This window comes from Miscanthus floridulus, chromosome 8 (genome assembly GCF_019320115.1).
Source record: "Miscanthus floridulus cultivar M001 chromosome 8, ASM1932011v1, whole genome shotgun sequence".
Taxonomy (NCBI): domain Eukaryota; kingdom Viridiplantae; phylum Streptophyta; class Magnoliopsida; order Poales; family Poaceae; genus Miscanthus; species Miscanthus floridulus.
In genome coordinates, this window is record NC_089587.1 from 6,248,774 (window position 1) to 6,266,334 (window position 17,561).

The 17,561-nt window shown below is 44.2% G+C and overlaps 2 protein-coding genes across 2 annotated transcripts; one reads left to right on the forward strand and one right to left on the reverse strand.

Moving 5' to 3' along the window:
• Positions 1-234: 234 nt before the first annotated feature.
• LOC136470988 (receptor like protein 22-like) lies at positions 235-4,871 on the forward strand. Its single transcript, XM_066468717.1, has 2 exons — positions 235-1,882; positions 2,631-4,871. The coding sequence occupies exons 1-2, from the start codon at positions 235-237 to the stop codon at positions 4,499-4,501; spliced, it is 3,519 nt and encodes a 1,172-aa protein (XP_066324814.1). The 3' UTR covers positions 4,502-4,871.
• Positions 4,872-5,522: 651 nt separating this feature from the next.
• Positions 5,523-9,001, reverse strand: LOC136468484 (3-isopropylmalate dehydratase large subunit, chloroplastic-like). Its single transcript, XM_066467046.1, has 12 exons — positions 8,382-9,001; positions 8,260-8,272; positions 7,783-7,857; positions 7,617-7,694; positions 7,440-7,535; positions 7,212-7,261; positions 6,815-6,869; positions 6,600-6,731; positions 6,450-6,497; positions 6,228-6,360; positions 5,747-5,757; positions 5,523-5,663 (listed from the first exon to the last, which is right to left on the reverse strand). The coding sequence occupies exons 1-12, from the start codon at positions 8,999-9,001 to the stop codon at positions 5,523-5,525; spliced, it is 1,452 nt and encodes a 483-aa protein (XP_066323143.1).
• Between the last annotated feature and the right edge of the window lie 8,560 nt (positions 9,002-17,561).

Below are 17,561 nucleotides of genomic sequence, written 5' to 3' on the forward strand. Positions count from 1 at the left end.
TCATTCAACTGTTTCCACTGAGTGAAATTAAACAAAGAGAAAGTAATACACTAGTGGAGTGCTTTCAGTTCACGATCCACCACGCACATGAATGTGCAGCATGCCATTGTGGGTGTAATGCGCGTGCGATGACCGACGATGACTTGGAAACTTGAACAAGACTATCAACTTCAATTACAAATGCAAATATGCCATCCTTGTGTTACCAGCCAGACAGTAGCCTAGCATGCAAAAATGGCTTCCAGTTGCATTGGTTGGACACCATTGCTGCTCTGTCTCGTACAGCTCCTCCACTTCCACACACATGCCGCCTCCGCCTCCGGTGTCCATCCTCACGGGCATGCCAACCTCACTCGCCACCACTCTGCTCCTTGGCTATGCCGTCCAGATCAGGCAAACACTCTGCTTACACTCAAGCAGTCTTTCAGCTTCCACCCAAACGGAAGGTTCCCACGCGACTTGGAGTCCACCACCACTCTTCCGTCGTGGAAACCTGGCACGGACTGCTGTCTCTGGGAGGGCGTCGGCTGCAGCAACTCCCCCTCAGGCCATCATGTCGTCACAGCTCTCGACCTCAGTGGGTTTCGATTGAACAGTGATGGAATTCACCCCGTGCTGTTTAATCTCACCTCCCTCAGGATGCTCGACCTGAGCATGAACAATTTTAGGGGATACGACATCCCATCAGTTGGTTTGGAGAGGCTCGTTTTGCTCAGGCACCTCAACCTCTCCAGTTCAGGAATCAGCGGTCAGGTACCTATTGGCATTAGCAAACTCACAAACCTTATCTCCTTGGATATTTCGGATCTTCCTCATGATATTGAAGACGCAGAAGACGACTATGATATCGATGCCATCTCGTTTGCACGTAATTATTTCCTCCCGGTACCCTATTTCCACAACATTGTGGCGAATCTAAGCAATTTGAGAGAGGTTTACCTTGATTGTGTGAGTATAAATTCGTCTGCAGAAGGTTGCTTCGAAGCTCTAGCTAAATCTGTGCCACATCTGCGGGTTCTTAGCTTGGGGTACTGTGACCTCCAAGGTGATATCAGCTCTCTCTCAAGGTTGAAGTCTCTAGCCGTGATCAACCTCAGCGGCAATTCTGATATCACCCCCGGTCCATTTCCTGAGTTTCTCATGAATTTTCCCAATTTAAGAGTGCTCCAACTATCTGGTATTAATCTTCAAGGGTGGTTTCCTCGAGGAACGTTTCTATCAAAAAATCTAAGGGTACTCGACTTGTCCTGGAATCCAGATCTCTCAGGCCACCTACCAAACTTTTCCTATGATAAATCAAGCAATTGTAGCAATTTCAAGGCATTGACAGAATTGGTTATCGATGGAAAAATAATTTCCACAAATTTCCGTTCTTCATTTGGTATGCTTGCATCCTTGCACAGATTGACTGTGATGGGACTAGATTCACCAAAACAATTGGAGTCACTCTTTTCTTGGTTTGGAGGCATCAAGACCCTGAGAAGCTTGGAGTTCGACTCCTGCGACTTGTCCATGACAATACCTTCATCCATTGGAAATCTCAAAAACTTAACAAGTTTAGTCATTTCTGAGAGCAACCTCACAACACAAACATTATCATCAATTACCAATATTATAAACATAAAATTTCTCAAAATCGAGTACGATGATGGCTTCTTTGCTATTCCATCTGCTATTGGGAATATGACTAACTTGGAAAGATTGCACATCCTGAATTGTTGGAGTTCTCGGCCAATAGGCCCAATACCACATGAAGTTGGCGCACTGAAGAAGCTGGAATCACTAGTACTACCTTCTATGGGTCTTTCTGGCAGAATACCAAGTACAATTGCTAATTTGACTCAGCTGATTGAGCTGCGTCTTAACGGAAATTATCTCAGTGGTATGGTTACCTTACTCGCTCATTAATTTACACCTAATTTCTTTAAAAGCTCACTCCATGCTATTTGGAACTCCTAAAATTGCACTGTTTTTTTTTGTATTTTTTGTGTTTTCTATACTGATCCTTGTGATCTTGTCTTGTAATGAACTACAGTAGTGGAACCAATGCATTAATGTTGAAATTTGGTTGTTTAAAACCTTATGGAATTTATATTGAGTAAGTTTGAGTGTGAAAGGATAAAGTAGGACTAAATTTCAATGTGCATCATTCATTGTTTTCCGAAGAATGTAATTCCTTATGCAAGCATAGTATCTCCTTGGAGGGGCAGTGCATATGTGCTACGGTGGTTGCAAAGTGGAAGGGATTCAAGGGGTTATGGTATACCTATTGGATTATTTTTATTGGGTTGGATCAAATTGATTCCTTATGTGATGCATATAACAATGCAGTTACGCCAGTCTAGTTTTTCAACCTAAAAACTGAATTAGAAACAATGGTCAGAACCGTTTTAGAAATCAAATAAAAAATTAAACTGAAAAAACCACAAAAATATATTATGGTTTTGTTTCTAGTTTTGTCTATTTCAGTTTAGTTCTCCACCACTCTTTACTTTAGTAGGATAGGAAGTGAGGCTAGCTATGTTTCCACACAGTTTCAACATGTGTACATAAAACTAAGTTCTGTAGCATTGAAATTCTATTAGTCTAGTAGCATCCACAACTGAACTAAATTTATTTTCTTTGTGCAGGAGAAATCCCAGCATCTCTTTTCATTCTTCCAAAGCTTGGCTACTTAGATCTTTCACAAAACCAACTTTCTGGTCCCATACATGAATTCGATGGAGCATGTTCATGCTTGAGGATTGTATACTTGGAAATGAATAATTTGACAGGGCAGATTCCCCAATCATTGTTGGTACTCCCAAATTTGACGGAACTTGATATTGAGGGCAACAACTTAATGGGCTCAGTGGATCTTGCATTACTATGGGGAGAGAAGCTCACTTCTTTATTTCTTTCATACAATAAGCTGACTGTAATAGAAGGGGAGGATACTAACAATTCTTCATCTACCTATCCCCATCAGCTTATGGAGATAGGACTTGCTAGTTGCAATATGACAAAAATACCAAAGTTATTAATGCATGCCAAATATGTGACTTATCTAGACCTTTCAAGTAATAAAATCAGTGGGGATATACCAAGTTGGATATGGGATAGATGGAATTATAGCCTCGCGTGGATAAGTCTTTCAGACAACATGTTCACTGGTATGGAACTCAATTCATATGTTATCCCATTCAGCAATACCTTGTATAGTTTCAATCTTAGCTTCAACAGGCTTCAAGGATCGATTCCTATGCCATACCCATCGGCTCAATTATTGGATTATTCAAATAACAGTTTCTCTTCCCTTCTTCCAAACTTCACGTTATACCTTAGCTCCACTGCGTATCTTATGTTGTCACACAATAATATAAGTGGTTATTTGCCACGTTCAATTTGCCATTCACCTTTGGAAGTCCTTGACTTATCGTATAACAACTTTAGTGGACTATTACCACGTTGCTTGATGGAAAATAGTCTGAGCATAATAAATTTGAGGGAGAATCAATTCAAAGGGATGCTACCTTCCAATATTTCTATTAGATGTCGTGTCGAAACAATAAATTTGAATGGCAATAAGATTGAAGGTCAGCTTCCAAGGACACTCTATAGTTGCACTAACTTAGAGGTTCTTGACCTCGGAAGGAATCAAATTGCAGACGCTTTTCCATCCTGGCTAGGGGGGCTTTTGAATCTTCGTGTACTTGTCTTGAGATCCAACAAGTTCCATGGTTCAATAGGTCATCTTGAAGATGAAAAATACAGAGGACGACCCTTCTCAAGCTTGCAAATCATTGATCTGGCCTCAAACAATTTCACTGGAAAATTGCATCCGCAATGGTTTGAAAATTTGAAATCATTGAAGCAATATGACAATAGAGGACAGACAATAGGTCATACAGACATACTTTACCAAGACTCTATCACAATATCATGCAAAGGGCTTTCCATGACCTTTGAAAGGATCTTAACTACCTTAACTGCAATAGACATATCAGAGAATGCACTGGAAGGAAGCATTCCTACTTCGATTGGAAATCTGCATTCACTACGTCTACTAAACATGTCTCATAATGTCTTCACTGGACAAATTCCACCCCAACTTGGTAGCATAACTGCTCTGGAGTCCCTGGACCTGTCTTCCAACATGCTATCAGGTGAGATTCCGCAAGAGTTAACTGATCTCACCTTCCTTAGCACCTTGAATTTGAGCAATAACCAATTGGATGGAAGAATACCACAATCACATCAATTCGACACGTTCCAGGAGAGCTCATTTGATGGCAATGCAGGACTCTGTGGACCCCCTCTATCCAAAAAATGTGGCCCTTCGGATATTCCAAGTGAAACACATCTGAAAAACTCCTCTCATGGTGTCGATGTTGTTTTGTTTCTCTTTGCTGGTGTGGGCTTTGGAGTGGGATTTGCAGCAGCTATTGTATTGAAACTGGATTATTGGATCAGCAGGTGGTTCCATATTTTCAGGATTCTATGTTCACTTGAAGGTGCCTGATTGCTATATAGGAGGTGTAATATGTCATGCACAAACAACTTGGTGGTACTGCATATTCTACGGTAGCTAATTATACAGTATGGTTTATGCCATCCTTAGCACATCAAAATAAGTGTTAGCTGTTTTGTGTATGTAATCGTGTGGAACCTAGGTTTGTTTAATTTGTCACCTTGGCTTACTAGTATTTGTTGGTCTTGTTACTATATGTCATCAGTGATCATTGTTCATCAAAGTGGTGTCACAGATGATAAGTACACATTTTCTCAATGTCCAAGAAACTGCTACTTCATCTGTGACTTATGCTCTAAATCAAACCTATTATGAACTAAGTGCATGTGTTTCCTTTCCCATATTCCTTTACAATGATGGCAGATTGGGTCTGCATATACCACTCACCAGATACTGTAACATGATATGCCGGGTGTGTCATTATGCTTGTGGCTACACCCAGAAGAGAGTATGCTGTATCATCTGTGAATGCCAGTCAAGACTATGCATTTATGCTACTAGTTATTTTAGAGTATGCTACTAGTAGAATTGCAACGGCTAGCAAGATAGAAGTGGGTACCGTGGGAGACATAACATACTGCAAAACCACAGCAGGATGTAGTATGAAGTGTATATTAACCTTTCCGACACGGCTATAGATTTTGTCATTTACATGGGTTGGTTGTTTAATAGTCACAAAATGCCATTCACTCCTAGTGCAGAGCATTGGCGTGCAGTAGAGTATTCAGAATAAGAAAGATCAGCTGAGTTTCTTTCTCATATTCATTGTAAGAAAAAGCGTTCAGTGTATGAACCACAAGATCGCTCAACAGGCCTTTTGTAAGAACACCGAAGAATGTATTTCCCTTGTAACACTCAAGTATGTTCTTGGTAGTACACTGTAATAATGCAAAACCATACATGCCAATCTCCCGACATGCAGTTTATTCCTCAACGAAAGACACGCCTAAACTAAGGTTCAACACGAAAAACAGCAATCTGTTACATCATGAACTCTGTTGTTTCAAGATCGTTACATGAGGAAGTCTCTGGGGTCCGTAACGTACCCCGTCAGGGCTGAGGCAGCTGCAGTGTAGGGAGACGCCAGGTAGATCTGCCCTTCCTTGTGTCCCATCCTGCCCGGGAAGTTCCTGTTCGTAGTGGACACGCAGACCTGCATCCAGGTTACCAGATCCATATGTTAAATTCATCACCCATCAAAGCCGCCCAAGTCAACAAACTAGAATTTCAGAGCACTTGCTGTTTTCCTTCACAGACTCAAGGACTTCAATCAATGGCAAAAAGCTCTACAATACATGTAGTTTCAACTGCCACTGATAGCATCTATACATAGAGAGAAAAAAAAAGAAAGGAAAAAGAATATGCATCCCCCAACAGGAGGGGCGAGGGGTCTAGTAGTAATGTCTTATAAGAAGGTGCTAGTGCTAAAATCTGCACAGGGCGCATTTTTGTTTAGTGATTCCAGCCATAGCTATTCAGTAACAACATTAAAACAGCAACCTAGCACATAACTGAGACAGAGGTACAATTATGTACCCAAGTAAGCATAATTTGCGCATCAGCTAGCCCGTCAGAGTGTGAAATTTGTATGTGCACAACATATATTTTATCATTCGATAGTTCTTGGCTTTATCATTCAATAGTTAAGATAACATAGTAACATACTAATTTGTGCACTAGAACCATAGTTACCCACCCTTAGGTATATACTAAGTACCATCACGAGGGCCACCCCAACAAGCACCACAGCTAGGACTTGCTGGTGTATCACAACCAGCCTCCTCAAATATCTGGGAGCAAGTTTTGCCACCAGAGCCTGGTACAGGGAGGCTATATATGTCCATCCACACCTGCAGAGATTTCACAATATTTCCAAATTATGAACAAGTCTACACTCTACACGGTGATCACATTGGAATATTTTTATTCTAAATATCACCTTTTGTGTAGCTGGGACAAGAAATGTGGGAACTTTAACCTTCTTTCCCTGGATTAAGAAAAAAAAGTTTCCAGTAAGTCAAGTAGCCATGGGATAGGAGATCTGAAAGATAACAAGCGCGTGCACCATGATAGGATTCAAGCTTCTTACCAAGGCTAAGAACACCTTTGCAGCAGCAAGGAAGTCCTCAGTCTTACCACCAGTGCAAGAACCAATATAGACTCGGTCGATCTTGACATCTTTGCATTCTCTTGCTAGAGCACGGTTGTCAGGCGAATGTGGCTGCAGATTCAAGACAGTTATTGCTTCGCTTTTATTGGAAAATCAACAAAAGATGAAGATTGCAAAATACTACATCAACAAACCTTGGCAACTACTGGCTTCAGTTTTGATACATCAAAACGGTAGTCACTAAAAAATCTGGGGAAAAAAGGCAATCAAATAAAATAAGCAATAAATCATGCGCATGCTATATCAGATGGTCACACAGAGACTACAGAGTCAAATGTCTGGAAGGAAAGAATTAGACAACAAATTATATTTCTTGTATGTGCATAACATAATCAACTTTTAAAGACAAGAGATAAGAGAACATGGAAAAACTAGTGGTGTATCTTTTATCCATTTACTTTCAAAGTTCGATTTTGTCTAACAAGGACTCGAGATCTGTAAGGCAAATACCTTTAAAACTGAAAACATGCACATAGATGCATACATAACATGAGCTAAAGGTCAAGAAAAGCAAGGACAGCCTATAGTCACCTGGCCTGAGGATCACTGTAGACAGGTTCATAATCAACCGATGTCTTACCCTGCAGTATACCAGCACAACAACAATGATGTCAGAACCATCCTACAAACTAAACAGTAGAAGCTCATTTTTGCAAATTGTTCTGAGCACTCTCTATCTCAAAGTTACTGGAATGTTATGAAAGAAAAGCATATTGGTCCAACGTTATTATGAGCATTTCAAGTTGACTAGTTTTGTACCTCAAGGTATTTAAATGTAGTTTCATCAGCAGGCACAACACCGTTCTTTCCACCAGCTTCAATAACCATGTTGCATAGTGTCATACGCTCTTCCATCTAGCAAGTGTGTGAAAAGGACTAAGTTCAATGTTATGCAGTGTGGCAATTAACTAAGACAATCTTGAGCAGGAAACGCACAGTTAGACTTTCTACAGTTGATCCAACAAACTCCATTGATGTGTAGGTTGCACCAGATACTGAAATCTCACCAATAATCTGTAAGTAGCAATTAACAAGAATAAGAAGCCCCGATTACAGGTAGATCCTAAGAAAGGAACAAATTTAGCACAGCTTGTAAGCTTACTTGCAAAATCAGAACATTTGCTAGTAAATAAGGTGGCATTTCTCCGTCTAATACAAACCTGATAGTAGGGGGCACCTGTAATGAACATTAAAACAGATCAAAACAATGTATTCTTTTTCTGCAGTTGACTGAAGCGTATCCACAATATATGACAATGTGATAAGAGGATGCACATAACAGATTTGAGAAAAGTCCTGCCTTAGTCCAAAGAAATAACAGTTTCTCAGGTTTTAATCAAGTGGGCTGGACTACTAGTTGAAATATCCACCTGGCAAAGTGTAGATCAAGTTCCATGGAAGCTAACTTCAACAACGGCTTGGGGACAAGCCGTGTTTCAAAGAGGGGGGAATGTCACGGTACGGGCCAAGACTCCAAGAGAAGGCATGAAGACCAAGCGGCCCAGAAAGCCAAACCCGTGCGTCGTCGGCCCGAATGGTAGCAATAGGACTTAGTCCAGCCCAGCTGGGTCTGGCGTACGCTGTGCCCACAGCTGTAACAGAGAGATAACTATTTAGGAAGGGGAGGAAACAAACTAAAATTCGACTTGGTTGGCGTCGGAACTGGCGGCGAGCTGCGGCTCGAGATTTGCCGGCGACTACCAATTCCGTCGTAGTTTGTATCCAGATTCATATTTCCAGTTCCCAAGTAATCTCGTAGCGCTAGTATCGTTACAGAGGCATATATTGAAATTGCTGAGGTCCTTGATGTCATAGAAGTACTTGATGTTCTGCTCCACACAGAAGTCCCTGAGGATATCGACATTGCAGTTGGCGCGCTCGTCGCTGGTGAAGATGTAGTGGTCCGGGATGATGACGACCTTCTCGCGGTCCCAGACCTTGGCGTCCTCCCCGAACTCCTTCTTGAAGATGCCGATGGTGCCAGGGCCGCAGACGTCGTGCGTCATGAGCACGTCCACGTCCACCCACACGTTCTCCCCGGGCTCCAGCGCCGCGCGCTCCGACGCCCGCGCCAGGATCTTCTCGTCATCGTCATCGCGCTCTTCGCCTGGAGAGGGGCAGGCGGGCGGGGGGGGGCGGCCGCGCGTATTCGTATGTGTGTGAATCGAACACGGCGCGCAGAGCAACAGAAGTAGTTCGGGGTTCAGGGGGGAGAGGGGGGCGTACCGAGTCAGTGGACGACGGGGCGCGGGGGGCGCGCGCGGGCGAGGCGACGGCGCGCATGCGGCATGGCTTGGTCCGGCGGCTCGAGCCGTGTACATCGAGCTGCTATATGCACGAGCCGTGTACGTCTCTCTTGCGAGAGCTGCGAGCTGCGATATGCATGAGCCGTGTCCTGCGAGCTGCACGAGCCGTATACGTGACAATACGAGTCCGATCGTAGCCTTAACTGCCAAGTACGCGAGAGATTGGTTTTTGGACCGTCTATGCACCAAGATGACAAGTTCTTCCCGATGCAGCAGATTAAAAGTTATTGGGGTAACTTACACACACACGTATAGTTCTTGTACTCCGGATCCAATATTTTTATAAAAATTACGTACTATACTTTCTCGGAACATATATAGTATAGCATAGATGTATATCGCCACTAAAAGATGCTCCTAGTTTTGTTTGAAAAAAACTAAAAACAAAATACTCCAACAGTAAGTAGGTGTTGACCAGCGCGAATCGCAAAGCATTAATGGGCGGTAGAACAGAAGATAAGCTGGGCGGCCACATGTATGCAGTTGCGAAGATGGGTTGGCATGCCGACTTTCATGAAATTTTTGCATTTTGGTCCCTTTTGAAAACATTTTTTATAAAAAGACCTATGCCAAAACGTTTGTTGAAAATAGACCATTTTTTAGACGTCTTAGAACATGACGCCAAGGTATGAGGGTCGGCGTCGACTGACACGACGCCGAGGTCTTGCCACGTCACGGACGACCCCGGTCGACGGCGACACGGTGGCGCATGGGGTCCGACACGTCGGCGTTGTGTCAGCCAACGCCACAGGCCCAACCTCGGCGCGGTGGGACTACACGCCGAGATATTGGCACCATCCGGCGCGCGGCCCAGACGGCCCAACAACGCTTCGTGGCCCAATAGCTCGGCGCGGGGTCACTTAACGCTGAGCCACCAGACTCGGCGCGGCCCGACTCAACGCCGAGGTCTAGACTCTTGAAGCCGCGCCGCGGCCCCCTTCTTCTTCCTCCCTCCATTCTGAAAGCGCCGGCTCTCTGTCTCCCAAATCCCCCCACGGCCACCACGAAATCCTAACCCCAAATGCGATCCTAGGTGCCCGGATCTCGTCTCCCGAAGCTTTCTCGAGGTAATGGTCCATCCCCTCCTCCAATCTATCCGTGTAGATGTGCTTGCATTGTCTCTAATCATGTGGAATCATGGGTGTATGGTGTTTTGGTATATGTGTATTTGCATTTGCAAAATGTATGGCTTAGGTTGATTGAGTGCATTGTTGTTTAACTGTTTTATGTGCTGAACATGTTAGGTTAGTTTGGTTTCTAGTTATTTTGGTCATTAGGGTTCTTTGTTTATTGTAGGTGTCATTAGGGTTAGTTATTTGTTGGTCATTAGGGTTAGTATGTATTTTAGTTATTTGTTGGTCATTAGATTTCAATTTGTTTATGACTTGAACATTTTGCCAAGGTACTCCTCTTTTCCTTCTTTCATTTCATCCATTTAGATTCGGTTGTTTGTGTTTTTTTTGAACTTGGCATTATAGGTTTGGTTCATGTTCATGTCATTCGTGCAATGTATGGTGGTTCAAATGATTGAATGACCCAAATGTATGGTTGTTGTTGTTGTTGTTGTATATGTTCTGGTTTATAATCATTGAGTTAAATTTTGTGTTTGTTGGGATTCAAATTTGCTTAGGGTTTGTAGTGAAAAGCTTATTTGGGAGGTATGGTGATTTAGTGTTAGTAGTTTTACATTCGTTGCAAGGTACTTTGGATTGATTTTTTTCTACGTAATGTTAGGATGCCAAGGCGTGGTAAAGCTCGTATTCCAAGGTAATCCCAATGTTTATTCATTATTTGTGCAACAAATAGAAAACCCTAGGTTTATGTTTGGTTCTCCGTTAATATGACTAAATTCTTTCAATTGTAGCTATGGTCGCCAGAGGGCAAATCCCTATGACCTAAAGCCTCTCCCTGAAGGTGTTCCTCGACCCATGTGCTTTTGTGGTGATCCTTGCAAGGTAGACATCTCTGAAGATGAGAAAATATATAGACAGAGGTACTGGATGTGTCCCAATTATGCACGGGAACCTACAAAGCAACAGCGTCGTGCATCAATTGTGAGGAATTTTTATTATGTGGTAATTAATTTTCTTGTGATATTAAGTATTGCTTATTTATTTGTTTTATAACAATTTGTTTTTCTTGCAGACCGTTCCACCACTGTGTGACTTTGAGCAGTGGATTGACACTGAGATCAAGGAGTCGGACAAGCAGCATCTAGAAGGCCTGAAGGAGTGGGATGCGGAGGTTAAGGAGAGGTTTGAGCAGAGACACAGACATGAGGCTATAGAAAAGGAGCATAAGGAAGAGGAGGAAAGGAGGCGTGTTGCTGCGTACAGGGCGGAGAGGGAGAAGAAGCTTGAGCGTGTGCGCCGAGCGAAGGCAGCGATGGAGGAGAATCCCGATGCCCAGAGGAAGGGAAAGTTGCCTCGTTGCACTCAGTAGGTATTTGGTTTATTCATGAGCGATGTCGTGTACCCTGGACTTTTTTTACTATGTTGTAATGCACTCTGCTTTTATTTCAGATGAACTTATTCCCTGGACTTTTTTTATTATGTTGTAATGCACTATGCTTTTATTTCAGATGGTCTTATGCCCTGTACTTCGTTAACTATCCTAGGACTGTAGTGCTACTGTTTGTATCACTGAAAAGGCTACTTGTGCTGTTGCAGTCACTGAAAGGGCTACAAGTACTGTTGCAGTCAATGAAAAGTCTATTTGAAAACTCACTGAAAAGCCTAGATTCATTTACTGTTGTATCCGTATACGCAATGAATTAATATCAGAGTGATGTACTGCATTTAGATGAAGTGACAAAACACAGGTGTAGCCTTTTCAGATGAAATGACCAGTCATGGTTGTAGGCTTTTCAGATGAAGCATCTAGCCTTTGCAGATTCAATAAATGAGTACGCACACAAGTTTTTTGTCAAGTAGCATTCATGGTGAACCTGCCTTCATCTCTATATATAGTGCTCCATGTCTTGCTCCACATCCACACAACTTGTTTTCTGGTTTAGTTTTAGCAAATGTCGAGTGGAGGTTCCTCGAGTGGAAAGGGTTTCGGCAGAGGGAGAGGAAAGAGGGTGAGGAAGGGACCTCCGATTGTGTGGGAGGGTTCTCTGGGTCCTGATTCTTTTGAAGAACCAATAGAGGAATTTCCTTTGGAGAGGAAGAGTGACTTCACCCGTGAGAGACCTCTTAGATCATACGACAAGCGCATTGAAGATTGGCCAAAATGCCGCCACGGTTTGGATTGCGTTGTGCAGATGTACAACGACTGTGACGGTGGAGGCCGTCGTTTCTTCAGATGCCCGCGAGGATTTGTATTTCCTTTGATCTCTCTCCCTTTTTAGATTTGCATTTGGTTTGTAGTAGTACTTATTGGTAGATGGGTTTTCAGGATTCAAGCTGTTCAGATAACTGTGGCTTCACTAGATGGGTCGACCCTCCTCCTATCTATCCCCATCAACAGTACATCACATATCTACAGGGACGCATCTTTGACCTAGAGTATGGCCCTGGAAGTGGTAATAGGGACAAGTCGGACGACGACAACAGCAATGATGTAGAGGAGGCACTATGCAATAATCCGTACTGCCAGTGCCCGTACCATAAGAAGCACGGGCCTCCTTCTCCGCCACCACCACCACCGTCAACTGGAGGATACTATGGGGAAGGCGCAACTCAGTTCAATATGTGGGAGCATTATTAGGACCAACCTTTGTTAGTCAATCCAAATGTGGAATGCTTGTATGAGTTGTTCTTTTCAATCTCCTAAGGCATGCTAGGTTTAGTTTGCAACATGCCATTGTTAGTTTTCATATGAGTGTGTAATCGTAGTACCTTTGCAACGTCTGTATCACTTGTTTCTTTCAATCCCCTAAGGCATGCTAGGTTTAGTTTGCGACATGCCATTGTTAGTTTTGATGTGAGTGTAATCGTTGTGCATTCGCTATTTCATAAATTGCAGTTTACCTATCTCTAAGTTTCATGTACTATGGTTGATTCCCAAACTAAAAAAAAGATTTGACTCTCTCTAAAAATAGGGGATTGAAATCGAACCAACCTTCGGGTTTTCCTGTAGGAACAAACATAAATATAGCATGTCTACTCTTATTAGTATAACTCGTGTTAGTAGAAGAGGAATCGTTGAGAAAGATTTTTCATTTGAATCATGCAAATAGGATTTCAACCTATACCAAAGGTTTAGAAGACCTCTGTCTTTAATACTTTATTCTTTATTTTTTATTATTTATAGGCTCGGCGTCAAGTCGGACGACGCCGAGGTAGATGACCATGGCGTTGATTTGGCCCACGCCAACCCTAGGGTTTGGCTCGGCCGTTTATGTGAAGTGTTGGGCTGAGGCTCGGCGTCAAGTCGGCCCACGCCAACCCTAGGGTTTGGATCACCACGGCCCATGCCAGGTTTGGGCCGAACCTCAGCGCTGAGTCGGCCCACGCCGAGATCAGACAGCTAGGCGCCGAGTCGAGCCACGCTGACATTTGGGCCACGGGCATCGTCGGGTCAGCCCACACGCCTACCTCGGCGTTTAATATTTTCACGCCGAGATTAACGGCTCGGCGTCAATTTACGGAACGCCGAGCTTGGGCACCTCGTCGCTTCGAGGCAAAGGATTCCAGTATGCACCAGGGGTCGGCGTCAATTGACTAAACGCTGAGGTGCCCACCCTCGGCGTGTGTTCAATTGACGCCGAGCTCCTGGGTTCACCAAAAAACAATGAACTGAGCATACACATAACACATAATACACAGAATACATGACAGAATACATGAGCATATAGAATTTCACATAACAAATGACCACACCGACATACACATTCATTCAACATCCATACATACATAAGGTCCAACACATTCAACATCCAACATAGTCCAACACATTCAACATCCATACATAGTCCATACATATGCTTCATCAATCATCCAACATAGTCCAAACATAGTACAAGGTCCATACATAGTGCATTACATAAGGTCCAATGCATACATAGTCCATGCACAAAATATAGCATATGAAGTCTTTGGATCTTTTAGCTCGCTCCTTGTCTAATGCTCCATCATTTTCTCCTTGTCTCTCTTTTTTCCTACAGTAGTCCATTTTCACAACTTTTAGCGGATATTGAGCTAAGTTAGAAACCATTAATGAGACTACCTTCACATAGCTATTTGGTGTTTGCTAAAATCTGAGCCAAGTATCATGATTACCATATCAAAAGATGTACCTTAACGTGGATGGCGAGCGTAACGCTTTCCCCTCCCAAACGGATAGGTACCTAGACTGTACCTGTCCACTGGTCTGAGCGTCCTCTGTGGACGTCCAGAACCGGAGGGGCTTTGAGTTCGTTGGGGTGCATCTTCAAGCTGGGACATGCCAATCTCATCATACTCATGCTCATAGTACTCTCCCTGTCCTTCATCATCTTCTCCCTGGTGTTCTCCTTCATCATCATAAGGACCATGTCCTTGACCACCCTTTGCACTAGTTGCTGCACCATGTGAAGAAGAAGTCCCGCCAACATGTGCACCATGTGAAGATGAAGTCCCTCCAACATGTGCAGTAGAAGGTCCAGCACCAAGCTGTTGTGGGACTGCCACATCCGGGGCACGTCTACATCCAAGGCGTGCAGCTACCTTTCGAAGGCAATGCATGGCACATTGCATTTTGAAAGCACTATTAGTAAGTGGGGTTGGTCGCAAAACTATATAAAGATGTAACATCAACTGAATGACAGGAGACTACCTAAATGTGCTGTCGTAACATGGAGGCCTCATCAGGATCGCCCACAGGAATCATCAATACCCTTCCTTGCTCGGCCACTGTCCTCATTATCTCCGTGCTCTATGCAACAAAAACAAGAATTTAAGTCTCCATCACAGTAAAGACCTCAGAGATGGAAATAGTTGTATCACTTACAGCTCTGGCTAACGCAGGGGCGATCTCAACTTGCCTGCCTTCTCAGGTAGCTTGGTCATATGGGTTGTTGCCCTCATCCTCGCTCGCAATGTCAGCAATGTCTTGTCCGTCCAAGCGGGCCTCAATTGAAGCCTTGTTCGCTGACCAAGCCAAACAAGGTAATCATCGAATGCCTTGTCACGATGGACGGCGTGGATGCCCATGTTGTTCTGCTCCATCAACATCCACTCATCAATGTAGCACTGGTGCTCCAGCTACCAGTTGGTGATCTTCTTCTTTTTTGTCTGTTGAACCTGCAAATTTTACACCATAGCGGCAATATGAAGGACTACTCAATGATTCATTCATGTGAAACGAACAAAATATTGCATGTTACGTACTTGTGGAGCTGCCAACCGGTGGAGAAATCCTCGGGCGGAGAAGGCTACAGCCTACCAAACTATCGTGCTACACGGTGAGGGAGATGGTACTCCACTACATAGAAACAAATAAGGGGGTCCTCATCGTCCAGACATCCTCGTCTACCGTGCACAAGGAGCTCAAGTTGAGATCCGTGACTTGCCTCCGCCGATATGGGCGCCATTCAACCTGTACACAACGTCGTCATCAACTAGTCGACGCTCAATTTGTGCACATATCCTCGATTAGGCCAAAAGGGTGGGAAACTTACATGCTGTGGCAAAAGGGTGTCTAGCTCGTTGGTGAAGCTGATGTACGCGTGGCATGACACGTGGTAAGTTCCGTGGGCTCGCTCGTAGAGGTGTGCCACGGTAGGGGCGACAACTGCGTCTCCTTGAGGAAACCAAGGTTGTGGGGGATCAAGCTGATGCGGTCTCCCAACTGGAAGCCTCTCCCACATCCAAATCTGCAAAAAAGAGTGGAAACTTGCATGTTAATCACTTTTGTTAAGAAAAAACATTGAATTGTAGTGGAAACTTGTACAACTTTGCTTTATTACCTGCAACAGTGTGATGCACCCTGACATTATAGCGTGCGCGCCTCCAGGATGGCGGCAAGCCTCGCAAAGCTAACGGTATAGGAAGGCAAGTATAGCCGAGCCCCAACTCCTATTGCTGGCATCCTCCCAGTTCCAAAGGCACGGGATGTACATCCAGGACGTCGTGTCTCTAGTGCCGTTAGGGAAGAGAACTGTACCAAACATGTGCAGGACGTAGGCCCGACAGTAGTATGTCACGGTCTGGGCGTCTACGTTGGGTGGGCACTCCCGAAACTGCTGACAAAGCCACCTCAGGGACACCCCACTGCTGCGCCGTTTCTTGCCAGCCTCAACTGCCGCTAGGGGATGCCCCAAGAAGTGCTCAACCCGCTGCTGCCATCCTTCAGACTCCGTGTCTCCTGTCACTGGGAATCCTCAGATTTTGACTCCAAGGATCATGGCAACGTCCTCGAGAGTGACCGTCATCTCCCCGCACAGTAGGTGAAAGCTGTGTGTCTCCGGACGCCACCGATCTATCAACGCCATCAGCACCGCTGGGTTGAAAGGTGGCGTGCCTCGACGACAAACACGAGCAACGGTAGCAAGGTTCGCCAGCTTCAGGAGGGGCGTGTACCTCTCGTCGTAGACCATGGTCGTAGAGGCCTCATGTGTCATTGGCCTCAGCACATTCAAAACCTGCAAAAAAAAGACAAGCATGAAAAAGTATTAGTTCATGTCACTTTATAAAGAGCATGGACTATAGAGCAAAAGATGAACAATGCACTGTTTCATACGAATTATTGAATATACCTCTCCGTTCTCGATCCTCCAAGCCCAGTGGTGCTCATCGAACCTTGGATCAAGAAGGGGGAACTGATCCATCCTGCAACATAAGGAATGCCAAAGCATTAGTATAAGTTAAAGCATGTATATGTGGTACGAAGTAACATAACAATAAAAAAACAAAAGTAAACCAATGCACTATTACACAAAGCAATTCAAGTAGCTAGCTTGGTGGATACCTGTTGTCTAAGTAGTTCAGGACATTTTCTCTTATTGTGGCCCGTCTTATGGCAACCAGAGCAACAGCTCTTTTGGGTGTCCTCTACAAAATGTGTCACAACCTTACTCGTGGTTGATCTACCTTTCGTGGCTCGGTCCATGTCCATCCTGAACCGCTTCCGCCGCCGCCTAGGTCCTCTACTCTTCCAGAGTAAACCAAGATCAGCCACATACTTGGGGCCATCATAAGTAGGCCATTGACTCTCGTCAAGAAATGGCTCGAGCTGAGGATTCTAGGTGCTCATTAGGTTCCTCAAAGAGAACTCCGCGGCCATACGGGGAGGGACCTCAGTGTCAACACGTCTAAGGCGACAGGCTATAATCATGTGGGAGCAAGGCCTATGGTATATGGTCTGTTTTCCACACGTACACTTGTTCTCATTGATCACTACTTTATGTTTTCGAGCACCCCAGTCTTCACCACCAATGTTAGTTCCACCACCCTCTAGAATCTCATATCCATGGTTGATCGGATTGAAACATGAACCCTTCTGTCGTTTAGACTTTTTCTTTGAGAAAGCTTGTTCCTGAGATGCTAAAAGTGGCCAAGCTTTGCCGGCTATCCATAGAGACCTTGCATGCTTCTTCCTCGAAACGAACCAAGCATTCAACTTGTAGAAGGTGAATGAGGCAATAGCAGTC